Source organism: Leptinotarsa decemlineata, unplaced genomic scaffold (assembly GCF_025532065.1).
Source record: "Leptinotarsa decemlineata unplaced genomic scaffold, Ldec_3_MD MMD2_tig00000199_RagTag_RagTag, whole genome shotgun sequence".
Lineage (NCBI taxonomy): Eukaryota > Metazoa > Arthropoda > Insecta > Coleoptera > Chrysomelidae > Leptinotarsa > Leptinotarsa decemlineata.
This window is the reverse complement of record NW_027412544.1, coordinates 17,824,354-17,841,994: the sequence shown is the minus strand read 5'-3', so window position 1 is coordinate 17,841,994 and position 17,641 is coordinate 17,824,354. Positions and strand designations below refer to the sequence as shown.

At 32.8% G+C, this 17,641-nt stretch overlaps 1 protein-coding gene across 3 annotated transcripts in view; it reads right to left on the bottom strand.

Annotated features, from left to right (window-relative positions):
* sick (sickie) overlaps window positions 1-17,641 on the bottom strand; it is a 678,280-nt gene that overhangs the window by 254,988 nt on the left and 405,651 nt on the right. For all 3 annotated transcript variants that reach the window (XM_074173106.1, XM_074173104.1, XM_074173105.1), the window contains one exon: window positions 8,456-8,646. In XM_074173106.1, coding sequence (XP_074029207.1) covers window positions 8,456-8,646 — 191 coding nt within the window. The remainder of the gene's footprint in view (window positions 1-8,455; window positions 8,647-17,641) is intronic.

The window sequence follows — 17,641 nt, the reverse complement described above, 5'->3', positions numbered from 1 at the left end:
GTCATTGTGAAGATTTACATGATCTTTAAACGCTTGAGCTATTATCCTAAGTATCTTGAAACGTGCAATAAATGTTTGAACAAAAAATTAATACGCTTATTCAAGCAAAAGTAGGCAGGGACGTAATAAGGAAATCTGAAATAGTTAAAAGAATTAGCACCCGAAAAAAATAACACCCTATAAAAGGTTCAATACGTTTATAGTTTTCGATTTTAACTTGAAATCTCAAGATAAAAGTCGAAAATTCGGGATAGAAGTCAAAATTTCGAGTTTTAAAATCGTAATTTCCAAGAAGTAACTAATAAAAATATGAAATGGCCATTCTGCGCTTCGAAATAAAAGTCAGAATTTCGAGTTTAAAGTCGTGATTTAGAGTTTGAAGTCATAATTCAGAGTTTTCGAGTCGAAATTTCGGGATTAAAGTCGAAATTTACAGTTCAAAATCAAAATTTTGAGATAAAATTCGAAAATAAAGTCAAAATTTCGAGTTTTAAAATCGTAGTTTCCAATAAACAAATAATGAAAATATGTGGTTTTTCTGCGCTTCGGTTAAAACCAAACTGGTGACTTTAGTTTTTTCGAATATCCCAAAACAGTCATTGATATACGAGATTAAAAAAAAAAAAGATTTTTATTGTCCCCCATCAAGTAGTTTACCAAACTTCTGAGTCTTATGTCAACAGACAATGAAAAAAATTGATATTCTGGAAATACGTCCATTCTGTATTCCGAATTTATATTATATTTACACGTTTGTATTCACTTTCAACATTTGGGTATTCAAAAACCTTTGTACGACATATGAATCACGTTGAAACTGCAGATTCACATATCAAATATTGTGCGACGGATTTATCAACAAAGATAGCCTCCATCCTGGATGGAAAATAAGAAGAGGATATCATTTTTTATTTTGTTTTGTTAAAATGTATACATACTGTTGTCACGTACCAATTTGCGGCAATGCCGGCAAATTTTGGTTAACTGGAAACTCACGTAGTACTTCGCGAATCGTTAAAATAATTTATTTCTCTCTCGGGACAACGAATTATGATTACGCGGCAGCGCTGCTTGTTCATTCCCTGTGTGCAGGTTTTCACACGCGCCTTCCCAAATTAACGCCGGGTTTACAGCAGTCCTAAACAAAACTTATAATTGGCTTTGGAAGTTTATGGTTCTCCAGGTGTATATATTTTCTTAGGAGGCAAGTAAAGTTGCAGGAACCGAGTAAACCTGATATATCAGAGGATAATGCTGAAGATGGCACGTACTCACTACTTGCCATTTTATCAAAATTATTACCAATAGACCTTCAAATTTCATTGATAACTATCGATTTTTCTCGAAAACCAGCATGATAAATCACGTAGGACCAGTTGTTTATTCTATTGCTAGTTGTTCCATTGCTATTGCTCAAAAATAACAAAATAAGTTTAGATCACGTGGTATATTCGAGTGGTATTTCGAGTAAATATTCTTTGTTGAGCGCATCTAAAATTGAATCAATTTTATTGACAACAGACATAATTTCATGACTGTCGGTTTTATCGCTGTTAATTTCATCGCTGTTCGGCATTTTTTCGCTGTTCAACTCTGTTGTGATACCCTTACCTCAAATTTTTTCATAATTTATGGCTTTGAAGGAGATAGTTTCTGTATAAGATTTGAAAAATAAAGCAGCTTACGATAAAACTGCGAAATAACTGATTTTGAAATCTGAAGACGAAGCCAGATTCAGGTCTCTAAAACGTCAAAATTCTTATTTTTTTGTTATGCGAAATTATCAAATATGACAATTTAATGATAAACAGAGCATTTTTTCTTGAGAAAGATTCATTGATTTCACGCAGTGGCCTATCTGGTTGAACTGGAAGGTCGCCCTGTATACAATAAGTATTGAGTTCTAGATTACTAATTTTAATTTCTTTAGATTATGGAAAATAAATGGCCGCAAGAATATACCAATGAAAAACTCTGATTCCTCCACAGAAAAAGACTTTGGTTCAATATTGGGTATAATCGATTAGGGAAAAATACACAACCCAAATTTCCATTATAGTTATGAGTTTGTTTAAAGGTGGTTGACAATGTTTCATGGTGCATTTCATTAGTTCGGACTTCCATTGTCTAGTATGATATAAATTGATTTGAAATCCCTGAAAAAATCTTTGAAAAAATCAAAAATAAAAAGGTTACCTGAAAAAATAACAATTATATTAAGCAAAAAACAGAAATTACAATGAAATAAAATACAAGTAACAATAAAAAAATAAAAAAAATTAAATATCAACAGGAAATGAAAATTGAAAAATTATTAACAAATGAAAATTACAAATTAAAAAATTCCAAACCAAATTATTTCACGACGTTTCGATTCTTAGTATCCACAATCGTCTTCGGGTGATAACTGGACTTATTCCTCAGAGATATGACTATTTATAGGTCACTCGAGTGCTTTCACTTATCCCCTCTTCCCGCACTCCGCTTCATCAGTTTTAGCGGAAGCTGACCGTTTGGCGGGAGTTGGTCGTGTTCCGCTTGATTAGAGGTTTCCATATGTTGCGTGCCTCTACGCTAGCTCGACAATGCGTTGTTGTACAACATATATGCGGCTTCTTTGAATTTTCTCCTAAACCAGTGTTTCTCCTTGTGGATGATTTCAGCTTGAGCCCACTTGATGTTATGTTGATGAGTCCAAACATGCTCTGCTATTCCTGATAACGGTTTCTTCTCGCTCTGTGTGTTTCTTGTGCTCGGCAATGCGAACTTTCAATGGCCTCTCAGTTTCACCGATGTATGATCATCCGCACTCGCAGGGTATCCGGTAAATGCATGGGGTAATAAGGACCATCCTAGACAATCATTTTTTTGTGTTTTCAGGAATGTTACTGAAGATTTCAATTCATAAAGCTTTATGAACTCAATAACCGGAAAAATCATAGTTAAATAAAAAGTCACCGTAGGACAGCCAGAAGCAAATCTTAAATACCCCGTATTGTTTCCTTCACTCACACCTTCAGATATCAATTTCAGTACTCTTTCCATTTCCTCTGCACCCAAAAGGGTGCAGAGAAAATGGAAGCTCATGATCAAGGTCGAATTTAAGGTCACCGTCGAGTAGTCAGGAGTCTTGTTTATTATCATTTTCTTACTATTCAATATGTATAATCTTTAATATTGAAAACATGGCGTTGAACTTCAGATAATTTGCACGATCATGGTTAAGGTCAAATTAATCCAACATCACCATCAGTAAGCAAAAAAAACTAACCCCAGCAACTCTTCAGTAATTGAGCAGGACCAGGTGTATGATTCTCCGAGAGTTTTGATTTCATTTATCTATTATTTTCTGAAATATTAGAACCTGCACAACCAACTAGGTTTAATCCTGGGTACGCCTTCGTTCTGTATTTGAATACTTTATGAATATGCCATTGTTCTTTTGACCATTATATTCAGTCATCATCAGTAATTGGCCACAGCATTTTCCAATTTTTTGAATTTGGGTATAGGTTGATATTTTCGAGTTTTTCACCAAATCGATGATGTTAGGCAGTATGAAATATTATTTTTATTCGAATCTGAGCCTAGATATCTACTCCATAATCGATATCTAGGCAATTTTGGGTAAGATTCAGGTTCCAAAATATTCAATAAGATTTTCTATCATCTAACTGATTTTATATTTCAATGATCTCTCGTCATTTCATCTGTCCATACAATTCCTTGATCTATAGTTATTAATTTGTTCGTCATTTAGCCGATGCTAAAACCGCTATTTGCCCCTAGAGCTTTCTCATCAGCTTATTCATCATGATGGTTCAGATTCAGAAAATAACTGTGATTTGAATAATTTAAATGAGCACGGCTCTTTTTGGAGTTTAAATAATTTGAAATTGTCTTTTCGAATCAAAATATAACATTATTTTTCCGAACTTCCTATTCTTAGAAGAAAAACGCCATTGATTAAAAATACTCTCTCTATTGCGTTGGATTAAAGTTTAGGTACTTTTTTCTGAAATATTGTTGAATTTATGAAATTGGTTTCATAACATTGTTTTCCAAGATTGTCCCACAGTCTTTTCAGTTTCACTAGTTATAGAAGTAAATACAATTTAGTTTTCCAAAAGTGAGTGGCTTGCAAGTGTGAACTCTTTCATAAAATTTTTCATTTTCCCAGGTCTAGTTTCATTTCCTTCTTTTAATTTTTCTCATAAATGAAAACATAAAAATTTTAAATTCATTCACTTCACTGGTAAGAGATTTCTCCTTATTCTGAAAATCTGCCCCTTGGATTTCTTTGAGAATATATGAAATCAAAATCGCTGATATTTTGTTTTCGATGAATTCCCTGGAGATAGTTGTCAGGTACGAACGGGTCCTCCAAGATGCAAATACAAATTACGAGAATAAAGAATACGCGTTTGAGATTGTTATTAGTAACCTTAGTAGGGGTTACCAGATTTGCTCACTGGAAAGAAATAGTGAAGATTTTTTTCGAAAACTACATCAGTTACCTTTTTTGTCATTTCACTAGTAAGTGATAAAAACTACAGAATAAATTATAATAACAAGAACAAACCAAGTGTCGCCATACGATTCTGAACAAGAGTAATTTTTGCGGCAAAAATAATAGTTTTCATCGACCTTTTTCGGGAGTTGAGAAAAAAAATTGTAACTTTATACAGTTTTAGTTCTATATGAATACAATATGTATGTGCGAATGTATTGCATTAAATAATTCTGCCTATAAAAAAAAAGTTGACTATAATTTACTGATTTCATTCCCAAATCTTTTCGGCAGATGTCGAAAAAAACTTGAAATATATCAAATGAAATTGTGTTACTATTTTAATATTTTTCATGAAATTCTTAATATTTATATACACTCATATTCATATTGCAAATTTGTTATTTCATATGAAACTTCAATTTGACACCCAACAAATTTTTCAATAGTGAGCTGATATACAAGAAAATTCATTTCAACGTATATATGAAGTTATCTTTAATTGGAATGTAAAGCAAAAGTTATCGGGAAACATTCGATTCAAATAATTTCGGCGAAAAAATTTCAACACTGCCACCTTCGCCAAAATATATACCCTTGTGGCTAATTCCGTTTTGAAATTATTTGTCAATTACTGTGTCAATTACAAGTTTACTTGTGCGGAAATATTTACAAACCCTTTCAGATGCATGTTAATTGTAATCGAAAATAATACATCCCGAAAATATTAACGAAAGCGCCTTCGCCAAAACAACGAAACAAACAAAAAACTTCTACCAAATTAATGACGGTAGGGCAAACCTTGTTACCATTGCATTGCATATGTCAAATGGATTCTCCGACTTTTATAAAATTTTTCAAACTAAAATCTGATGCCAATTAATCTTATTCATTAGACCCTGATTAAAATTCGAATTGACATTTGCCTTCGTACGAAAACTTCACTTTCAAAATAAAATATTAATGCGAGAATGATAAAAGAATGGGAAAAACTGTGTAATAAACTAAATTTCTTACAATCTCAGTTACATTTTTATATATTCACCGTTAGATAATTGTTTGCATTATTTCTTGATACTGAAATACTGGAGAAGAAAAGTTTGAACTTCCAAGTATTACCAGGTTTCCAAACTGGGCTCGTTCAAGAATTGCACCTGTATAAAAAGACGTATGTATGTTCTAACTTTTTATCTTCATGAATATTAGGAATGAAACCATTTGCATTTATGTTGAGCAGTAATATGAACGTAGCTTTAGAAGTGATATATAAAACTTTAATATTTAAAAAAAAACCATATACAGTGAAGAGATTAAAAAGTGTCGATATATGAACCCATATATTAGCCTTAGTGTTGCTGGGAATCGCAAGTTAAAAAGTTAGATCATTCTTGAAAAAATTGAATTGTTTCATCATCGTGCTTACAATCCAAAAAATCAAATCTGCGTGTTTAAATCAAATGTCCATTCGAGCTGCAAAATTGATTTTTGGCGAAAACCTTTACAATAAAGTATCACTCAACCCCTCTCCCCTATTCAAGTTTGATGGGTTGAAGAACCCCCTATTAGAGGGTTGGTCGTTCAAGCCTAAAATATACGTCAAAATATGTCCCCCAAACAAAATCATTCGACATTTATCGGGAAATTTTCCCACTCACTATGGGATAAGAAATATACGGGGTGGCTTGTCTGAGATGGATCACTCTGAGATTTTCACTGGACAGTAGTTTACCCCAGCACATGTTTTGCTATGCAATAAGTTCCTCAAGCGTATGGAAGCGTCACATAATCTATGATTTTCTCAAGTTTTTGACCAAAACTATTAAAAACATTAACGAAAAATCATACATTCAATCAGGGTAGTACAGAAAACGTGTCCTAAATATGTTCAATAAACACATCGGTTGTACATGGAATGGATTGGAGTCAACTACAGAAAATTCCAATAAAAATATATTAGTTCAAGATTAAAGTATCATCATTTCACAAAATAACTTGGAATATCATTTGAAAAAGTTATTGAGAATCAACAGTTGTAAAAAACAAGTGATGCTTAATGCTTGGAAAAGAAAGTTTTCGGCTTTCTACTACTATCTTTATACAAAAATTGTGGGAATCTTCCAAAGAAAGGAAGGAAACAACAAATTTCAAAAGAAGTAACTTTATACATAGATGTGTAGGTATAGATCATGCAAAGCAGTGAATTTCAGACACGAACTGGAAGAAAACATTGAATTACACGAAAGAAAAATTCTTTCGAAACAAATAATTTCATCTGAACACTGAATTATGGAAAAAACACTTTTTTCAGTTTGTACTCCAAACATTCGTTATAGAATTGAATCAGGTGTCATTCACAGGATTCCTACACAATATACTAAATGAAAGGTAAAAATTTCACTTAGACGGAACACTGTCATCCTCACTGGTAGAAATCGATGTTTCGCCGTAAGACACTTGCGTTAGAGCTCTTCAATACTAATCTGAATAACATTATAAAAAAAAACACACAATTCATTCATTTTTTTGTATCAAAATGAAGTAGTAGAAAGCCAAAAACTTTGTTTCCCAAAAATTAATCACTCCTGAAAATGTAAGCCTTCAAATTTAAAGTAAATTTCTTCTCAAATTATTATTTTTTATCATCATTATACTTTCAAATACTCCCGTGAAATATTTTTGTAGTAGATTGTTTATTACAAATTCATTTACAAAAAATTGGAATATCACAGGGTAAAAAAAGAACAACATGATTTTAATTAACATATTTCGTTTGTAGATAGTAGTGATAACAAAAACCAATACATTTGGTGAGGTATATTACAGATAATAAACTAACAGATTCATTTTTCTTCGAGAAAATGTGAATGCCAATAGGTACTTGAACTCTTTGGAAAATAAGAAATTCTTTGTATTACTCGATATTACAAGAAAGATCAAATTTGCAGTTTTAGCATAATGGATATCATGTTCATTCCCATAGAGATGTTTTTCAGTAACTGAATAGATTTTTTTTCTCATCAGGTGATCATAATTGAACAGGTACCTTAGGAAGAGGTTCAGGTACATTTTTTGGAGGGAGTCTCAATTATGGTTACCTGTAGTATATAAATAATAATGTAGGAACAACTCGAAGTATAAATCACTTGAAAAAGCTACTGTGCTAGCGAAACATGTTTTGATATATTTTTTAAAATAAAGTTTGTGGAGATTGAATCGTGGGGTGTAGTTTTTGAAAAATGAATAGAAAATGGTGGTAAATGCTTAGGACTATTTACCGATCCAAGATGATCTTGTTCGCCACACCGAACACCACTATTTTTTTCTAACAGTGGCATTTGGAACAAAACGTGTACAGAGGCCTGCCTATCACTAGTATTGAAGTGATTCAACTGCCAGAAATCTACTGTGAATTTCATAAGCGATAAAGTGGATGCATCAAAAAGAAGGTGGTGTTATACAGAAACGCTTCATTAATATTCAAATTATTCACCATGAGAATAAAATCTTTGCAACAGACATGAAGTGAGTGGTTAACTGAAAATAAATCAGTAATATTTGATTTGTCAAAGAGATAGAGTATATTAGTTTGAATTTTTTTTATTAATTAATGTTTTTTTTTCTGTCACCTATTTATTTATTTTGGGCATATTACTGATAACACTGACACTGATGCAAAATATGTTATTTAAAACTCTCCACGACTGTTCTACTCGTAATAGTGTATTGCTTTTCAATTTCACAAAATCAAAAATATGAAAATGCAGTTTTTAAAGCAACCCTTTTTTCCGTATCGAACAAGAGATCAAAATCATCCAGTTAATAAAAGATAAAGTCAATGCCCAACAAAAATACTTGGTACAAAATATCAATACACTCGAATTTCATATAATCGGTCTTGCAACACTACGCAACACATACTACGTAAACGTATTCTTGGTTGCCTACCTATTGGGCGTCATTTCTCCCAGCTGCTGTTGCGCTCTAGCTTTAGCCGCTTGTTTGTGTCGCGAGAGCGCGAAAAAGAGGGCCAGAATCGCTTTCAGCTTCCCATCGCGCAACTCTTGAGCCGAAACTCCTTCCACGCCGGCGACATGCTGACTGCGAAGGACGTTTAGACATAAGTTGATGTTCTCCAACTGAAAAAAAAGAAGAGTTTTAGGACATAACGAATCAGGGTGAATATTCGTTTTATTTATTTCTATTCATTTGGTTGTACAGTGTGAGTCTGTCTGTTCTTTTCTATGAAACAAATATTTATACAGTAAGTCCCAATTTTTTAGATATGACGTTATTGTTGATTTTCAAAATTGAACTGTACATTTTTTAAAGTATTTTCAAAGCGCATATTAACAATTGCATCCGTGGAATTGCTCCTAAATGATTTGAAAATGTCTTACAGGTAGAAGTTGAATTGTGAAAACCTCATCATCCTCATCAGAATGGCAATAAACAATGGTGGACCACAAGATTTATCAAATATTGTTGCTGATATTTTTCGTGTTGTGAATAAATTATTCAACATCTATCGTCGTGAAAAAAAATGTTTACTATCCATCTATGATACCACAATATTATGGCCATGTTATCCTTCGGATATGAAAAAAATCAAAAACTGGTGTGACTCCAATCTGTAGTCATTTATTTTTTTAAACAAACTCAATATATGTATCAAATTTATTTTTTTGGTTTTTTGGCCGTGGTCTGCAGGTTTTTATGACGAACGTTTCGTCTACTAATGCGGTAGACATTATCAAAGGCAATGAGGTAGCGATCGAAATGCTCGAGTTATTCTCAACGCAAAAACTACAATGTTGGAATTTATCTCCGGTTTTATATCATTTGAATAACCAAAAAAAGTACTTTTGTTGGTTATTCAATTTGTCTTCAATCTGGAACCGCCAGTCCGGTACTGACGATGCCCAACAGACTGAAACAGCTGTCTATCGGTGGCTCTTAAATTGAAATCGATATGGGAATGATCAGAATAGTACTCATCCCTCTTCATTAGATATGAAAAAGTATGTGAGTGTCCTATTTTTTGATCTGTCGAAAGCATTTGCCTCAATCAATACCCATATCATAATTAATAAAATAGGTGAATTGGGTTTCCGTGACAAATTTCTTTGGTGGCTGGTTCCATAACTTGGGATCGAAAAAATTATTGTAAGAATTGACACTCAGAGATCTCTGCAACATGATGTTGAGGCTGGTTCACCTCAAGGATCAATTCTTGGTCCGCTTGGTCAGCACTTAACATCTAATTCTATATGCTGATGCACAGTAAAAATAAAAATCTCAAAGTGAAGAACATTATCTCGATTTGAAGAAATATCTTGCTCTCCTATATTCATGAAGAAATATTTTTTTAAACTGAGAAACATATTCTCTCAAGTTGTTTTAAGTAAAAAAAATATTACACCAAGATTGTGCATACATTTCAATAGAAATAATCATATTATCTAAAGAGAAGTAAGTATGCATTCTTTAGTCTGAGCAAAATTAATCTCTGTTTTGGGTTTTGAAAGAATGATATGTTTGCTTGGAACATTATTCAAATGTCTCCGTATGAGAAATTAATTGTTTTCCTTTGAAGAGAAGCATTTTTCATTTAAACGCTTCTATTTGTATAAATCAAATAAACCCATTTACTTCATCAAAGATAAACTTATGCTTCTGTTTATAAACTGTCCCTCTCATTTGGATGTATTTAGTTACTTGAATCCAAAGTATCTCATCTGTAATTTGAACAGCTATAAGTGGTAAGGAAAGAAACTAAATAATACATTACATATTATGATTGATTTATTTGAAGCAATTGCAAAACTAAATTTCCTTTGCTAATCTTTGCTTAAATATCATATTCCAACCGCACACTTTTGAGAGATAATACAGTTATACAAATAACATATATAAATATTCAATAAGAAAACATATTCTTGACAAATTGCAAATTAACAAATAAAATGAAATCGAAGCCTATAAACAACATTACAACTCAGACAAGAAAATGAATTAATTTATTAGTAATTTTACACAAATGAAGTTTTTAAAACAGGATGCCATTCTGGTAAATAACATTAAAAAAATCACTATCGTCGATCAAGTTCTGCATTCTGCTTTTGTTTATCCACAATTGCCGGAACATCACTTGGATTCTGAAACGAAAGAAGAAATCAGCACATCATCCTTAGCCACTATTTCAAATATATAGAAATGTAAAAATATGAAAACAGCAGCCACTTAATAAAAAAAATATTTTTTTTTTCAATAAAACACTGTTCAAGTGGGTTTATTCCGTTAACAAACCCAAATTTTGTTCTCATGCGACTGACAACCCTCAAAATTTTAAACTTGTCTGAGGTCTTATTATTTAACATACGATTATTTGATCAGAAATAAATAATCAATTCAAAAGACGTACTTGAGGTACGTCCCTTTGAAGTGGACAGAAGTCTATACAGAAAAATTGCCTTTCAAAATAATAATTTTGGAACCGTTATAGGAATTCAAAGTGTCGTGTGAGTATTATTAGAGGATCAATGAAAAATATAAAATGTTTCATTGAAAAAATGTAACTCATGATCATACAAACAAACTTGAAGGAATATGATTCGCTATTTGAATAACAGCATTCACTGTTTTCATGTTTTTGGAAATTCATATTTCATCTCTAGTGAGTTTGGTAATATCTCTACCTATTTCTTACATAACTTAATTTGTTCCCAATGAATAACATAAAAACATTTCTGAAGCATTTCTGAAACATCATAGAAGCTTTTTATACCTACTGATGCCTATTTTGGTATTTTTTGTATTATAATTTATTGTCGAAACTATAAGTACCTCTATCTTTCAATAAAAAATGAATTCGGTCTAAGAGAAAATCAAATTTTATTTAGAGAAAATGCTTTTATTTGAAACAAGATGAAATGTATGTTCAAAACAAGAGATTGGCAAATTTGAATCAACGTGGAGGATTTTTCAGTTTAAATTAATATACACTTGCAGAGCTCGGCAAATGTAATAATGCATGTGTGAAAAATTACGGAGCATAATTTTCGCAAAATGAAGGCAAAATTAAGAGTTGCCGTCAAAGTTTACCACTTTTTCTTCGGTAATATATATACAACGCGGTACTTACTGATATAGCGGAGTTTTATTCAATTATAATACTTACCCATGAAAATATCTTTCAACTGTGCAACACCCCAGTATTGTAAAATATGTTCCATTATGGTAGATACAAAATAATTGGAAAGAAATTGCACTGCCTACAGACACATAAAACACTTCCTCCTCAAAATCACAACTCACCAACATCACTTTCCAACACATACTGGCGCGTACGCGATGCTTACAACGGAATTTCCCGCTCCCCTCTCACTTAAGAAGGCCATAGAAAAACCATAGTACCACAGGTTTTTCAAACTGAAATAAATGATATACTTCTTTAAAAGAAACCCTGTTCATTCTATACAAAATTCCTATTATTATCAGTCGGTCATAATATAGTTTGGTATGTAGATTCACAAAACTCTTGTTATAACCGAATTGAGTTATTTGAAGAGATACACTATTAAATTCAAACAAACACTATGTGTTCCGATCAAGTTGATATTGCTCTCCATTTGAAAAGTTTATTTTTCCTTCAAATAGGTGGTGGATTTTGAGATGATATATTTTCTCGATTCAAAAGAGTTAATCTTCGCAATGATATAATCAAACGAATGATGTCGTTTAAAGGCCAAGAAATTTGATTTCTTTGTTGAAAAAAGTGTGATTTTCTGGTGGAACATGGCGATGTTGGCATAAAGTAATAGTTTTTCCAATAGAGATAAACATTTCAAAGCAACCTATGATCTTCTTTTAAAGAAATACTTTTTACTGTGTGATACCACTTTGGCAACTGAAGCAGAAACGTATGAAGAGCTTATTGCAAAAATGAACATACTGGCAAAGGAACTCACCACGTGGTGTGGGAGAAATTCTCTGATGGTAAATTCTGTTAAAACAGTTTGTATGCACTTTTTCACCAGAAATGAAATATCTGAGAATAGTAGATTCTCAGTAAATGATGGTGAAGTCCCTTTCGCGAAATCCACCAAATTTCTAGGTAATTTTGTGGAAAATAATATGGGATGGAACAGCTATGTTAATCACATTTGCAATAAATTGAATAGTATATTGCTATATTGCAGATGAAAAATATTTTTGTGACGAATTAGTTGATCAGCGTTTACTATTATATCGTTCATTCCCATACTTCTTATAATATTATTTTTTGAGGTGGTGCAGTGGGAGCATCCAGGGTTTTCGTTCAACCTACACTATAGAGAAACATGTCTTAATCATTTCAAAGAACATGGAATTCTCACATTTTACTCTATTCACACCTACAAATGCATTCTATATGCAAAGAGTAATTATCATAACTTTTCTCTCAATTTTGATTATCACAACTACCCAGCTCTTTCCTGGAAACTTATTGGGCCTAATAAACATAGAACTTGTCTGTATGAGAGAAGCCCAATATACAAAGGAATTGAATTTCTGAATCATCTGCCTGCCTGTTTAAGATTAGAAGACAACGTAAATGTTTTCAAAAGAAAGTTCAAAAACTTTCTATACAATGAATGTTACAATGAGATATCATAATTCATGAGCAAAAAGATAATGTGAGTTATGACACTCGGATGCCCTGTTTATCATTATTAACTTCAATAGTTCCTTTATACAGTATGTGCTGTTTTCTACTTGACTGTTCTAATATCATGTAATTATGATCTGACTAGAAAAAAAAAAGTATTATTATTATATAGCAAATTAATATGTTTGAAGCTTTGTGATACGAAGTTAGCCCCGAATTTGAAAATAGCATTTATGTTGCAAATTCAGCACGTCACTTCTTTCCCTTTATTTCATGACTTTTTCTGGAGTCATGCTCAAATATTTGAAAAGCTTTAACCTTCTATCGTATGTCACCCACATTTGGAATAACGCAATCGTGAAACAGGAAGAGTCAAGAGTTATTGCGCTTGATATTTCTAAGACCTTTGACCGTGGCTGGCATAAGGGTTTGCTGGCCAAAGTTCGATGCTATGGCTCGTCGGACCACATTTGTGTATGGCTCTCCAGCTTCCTGAAAGAACGTTCCCTGCAAGTGGCCATCGATGGATATCTCTCGAATATTTTTACCATCAACGCTGGTGTTTTCTAGGGATTCATATTACCTCCAACCCTATTTTTATTGTTTATCAACGACTAATTGGAGGAAACCAAGAATCCAATATATTGTTTTGCTGACGACAGCACACTTGTCTCATCATTCCATTTGGATTCCAGGACATTGGCTGTGGATGCACATCTTCACCGATAGCAGGAGGTTGCGTATCTTATGAGGATCTAGAAGTGATTTCGTGTTCCAAGTATTCCAAGCTCAAAAGCTTGGAACACTGTTCCAAACCAGGAAACTGTACACACCTCAGCAATTTTTGATGCTTTATAAAGCTGGGATCAGACCTTCTCTTGAGTATTGTTTTCATGTATGGAGCTAAGCCCCTAAGCATATCCTGAAGCTGCTGGATTCCATCCAGAAGAGAGCCATCCGTCTGATTGGAGACGCGAACATCACTTGCAACCTTGATAGTCTGGAAAGTCGAAGAAAGATTGGAAATGTGTGTCTTTTCTATATATACTCTCACGGAAAGTGTTCAAGTGACTTGGCACATTTGATTTCATCAGAAATACACGAGGGACTGTGACTGCGCATCGTTTTGAGGTTCACCTCAGTACATCTCGAACTTCACTGTTTAAAAACTCTTTCATTTGAAGAACTGCGTTTATGTGGAATAAACTTTCTGAGAATGCTTTTCCAAATTTAATCTCCAGCGATGCAAATCCAATATGAATCGCTACTTTCACACAGGCACCGCTCTTAGAGCTCCTCAAGGATTTTCCTGCACGTGCATGTGTTTTGTTCTTAAAAAAAATGCATTTTACTTCTATTACATATAAACCGTCTTCAGTGATACCATCCGGACTAGCAACAAGAAACTGTGATCTATAAAGAGATCAGTCTTACTGGTCTTATACAATTCAAATTAATATCAAAATATTGAAACTATCGCGCATGAAAATAAATTTGAGAGATTTGACAAGTCGATGCGACACGCGTGTTGGAGAAAGGATGCAATTTAGTTCGTTTTGTTTTATATACTGATTCACTTTGAAAGTTGAGGTCGCATTTTTGTTTTGATATTACAAGAAGTGCGGTGGATTGATAATTTTTGAATTTTAATTCAAGATTGTGGGATCAGGCTCGACGAAATAAAATTGAAGAATATCGTCAGTTTTTGGAAACCAATTTGGCTTTGATGGTGAAACGAAACCCATTTTCGTTTCTGAAAATACATACTTTTGGTTAATGTCAAAATATCACTGAGAATAGTTGTTCAGGATGATTCAAATCCATCGTTAATGGCCATTTTCGCACCGCCCTGCATTCTGAGCGTTTTGGGGAGATTCCTGTAGTGATTGTGCATCTTAATAAATCAAGATCGTCATTATTGATCGCACATAATTGAATTCCAAGACAGCAAATACATACAGCTTTCAAATAGTTAAAATGAGTGTAACACTGTCTTCGAAAATTGTAAGTAAATCTCTCAATATATTCGTGTGGCGCCGATTTTGCACACTTCCAAATGAAATGATAGAGTCAACTTCTTTTGTAGTGACAAATAATATAATTTAATCGAATCTGATCAAATTCCATGAGTGGCAGTATCAATTCTATTCCCACCGTACTTAAATCGATCGTAACCAAATACTACATATTGTTTTTCAATTGTTTTTATTAGTCGTGTCCAATTACAGTATTCCTTGAAACAAGTTAGCCTTGTAGATCTAATTATCTACACTTAATAGCAATCACAGGTTATCTAGATTTTGTTTCAGACATTTTCCCCCCACTTTTAACATAACATATAGGTAGTAAACAGCTAACTGAGCATAATCAGCACATTCTTTTCATGAAATTGGTTAACCCCGAAATGACTATGTGGCGAAAATATATTGAATTAGTAAACAATTTTCATTTCATTCAATTTGTGCAGGGTTGTCAATGAGAAAATGTAAAATATTATAAATTTGTGGTATTATCTAAAGAAAAATGTACTGAAAGAAAATATTACAAAATGGTGATATCTATTTGACTAGTACCATAGGTGGACCCTAATTTTGACTTCTCAGCCTTTTTTCTTGCCATCGAAAATCCGCCTTAAATCAGTTAATCGATTATGTTTATCTCATACATGTGTGACTTAAATATTAAATGTACATGAACCATGATAATTATAATGAATACATGAACAGGAATATTAAAAGAGTAATATAAAGATTATAATGTCAAAAAATCACGTACACAAATACATAGAGAAAACCAAATACAGAACTTCTGATACAGACATTTTATAACTTACATGAGCCACGATAATTATAATGAATACATGAACAGGAATATTAAAAGAGTAATATAATTATTATAATGTCAAAAAATTACGTGCACGCACACGCATACCCACGTACACATAAACATACATATAAACATACACGAGCACATAATTATGTACAAACACATAGACAAAATCAAATACAGAATTTTTTACACAGACATGTTATAACTTAAAGGAAAGTAGAAAAAACATAATCAGGGCTGTTGGGACAAGGTAGGAGAAACATGTAGTATTGAACATTTTGTATGCTATGTATTTGACAACTTTAGAGGTATATGCGTTGACTGCGAATACGACAGGAATTACTTGAAGTCTCATCAACGACTGTGTCACTCGTTTCGAAACATTTTTGTGAAGTACTTCAGACTTACACCGTTACTCATAATAATGGTGAATGCATCATTATTATTACTTATTACCTTCTTCAGTTTCAATAAGTGATGAATTGTAGAATTTCGCTCTATTTGCTTTGTAATAATCTAGTGTATCTTTCAATCTGGTTCGATCAGATCTGACTCTACAAGAACCTTTCGATATTTCGAAAAATATAATGTATAATGACTCTGTATCAAGTGTTGCCTAACCTGTGCACTTGGCTATACCGTACTACCGCTAGCTGATGAGCGTTTTCCTCGCTGCAATCTTCACCTGCGAATTTCTATATGCCTTGGTTTTCTAGGTTCAAGAATTTCTGATATTTTGTCGTTGGTTTATATGTTGTGTCGTTTTAGATTTCTTCCTATTTTACCTGTAACTCCTCTGATGTAGGGCTGGATGGATTTGGTTTCCTTTGTGTTTGTTTCCTTCTGGTTTTCTATCTTTCTTCGGTGTGTGGCTTTGTGAATTGTATGCTTTTCATATCCTGTTGAAGAGCCTTTTGTTTGTCTTTCATTTTTTGATATTTTGTGTCTTTGTCTGGTAAGCGTTCAAATTTGGATATGAGGATATTGACTTCTACTTGTATTTATACAGGATGATGATTTGACTCTTCGTTCAGGTATCTGTTAGTATTCGTTGGTTTCCTAAAGACTGTGTGCTGAATTTATCAGTTGGTTTTTTTTTCTAACTAGTACATAAAACATTTACAGTCGAAGTAACTGATATAGTAATACTTAAAGCTATCGGCGAACTCAAAGGCCAAAAAAAACCAATACAAAGAAATAATGCCGCTACGAATTAGTTCACGTGGACTTAATAATTGGCGGTTCGTATTGGATAATTTTTACTAACCGAGTTTTATGATTGGCTGAAGAATCATAAAATTAAATTTGAAGTCATGTTACGGTGACGAATAGAATGCGAGACGTCGTGTTGTCAATGTTTAGTTCAGGAAGTGATCGCGATTTGAGTGTTGAAATTCGATATTGGTGCAGTAATAATTTCTTTTTGTTATAATTAATTTTTGTTATCTGTTTAAAATGTAGCGTTCTTGGACAAGTACTAATAGTAAAAACGACTATGATAACAACGCAGACATTCTTCTGTGTAGTGATTTCAATAATAAATATTGCTGAAAAGTGTGGACACACCATACTGAGACTTCCTCCCGATTTTTGTATTTTAAATCCCATCGAGTTTATTTGGGGAAAGCATCAGGCGTAAAAATTTTTCCAAAATT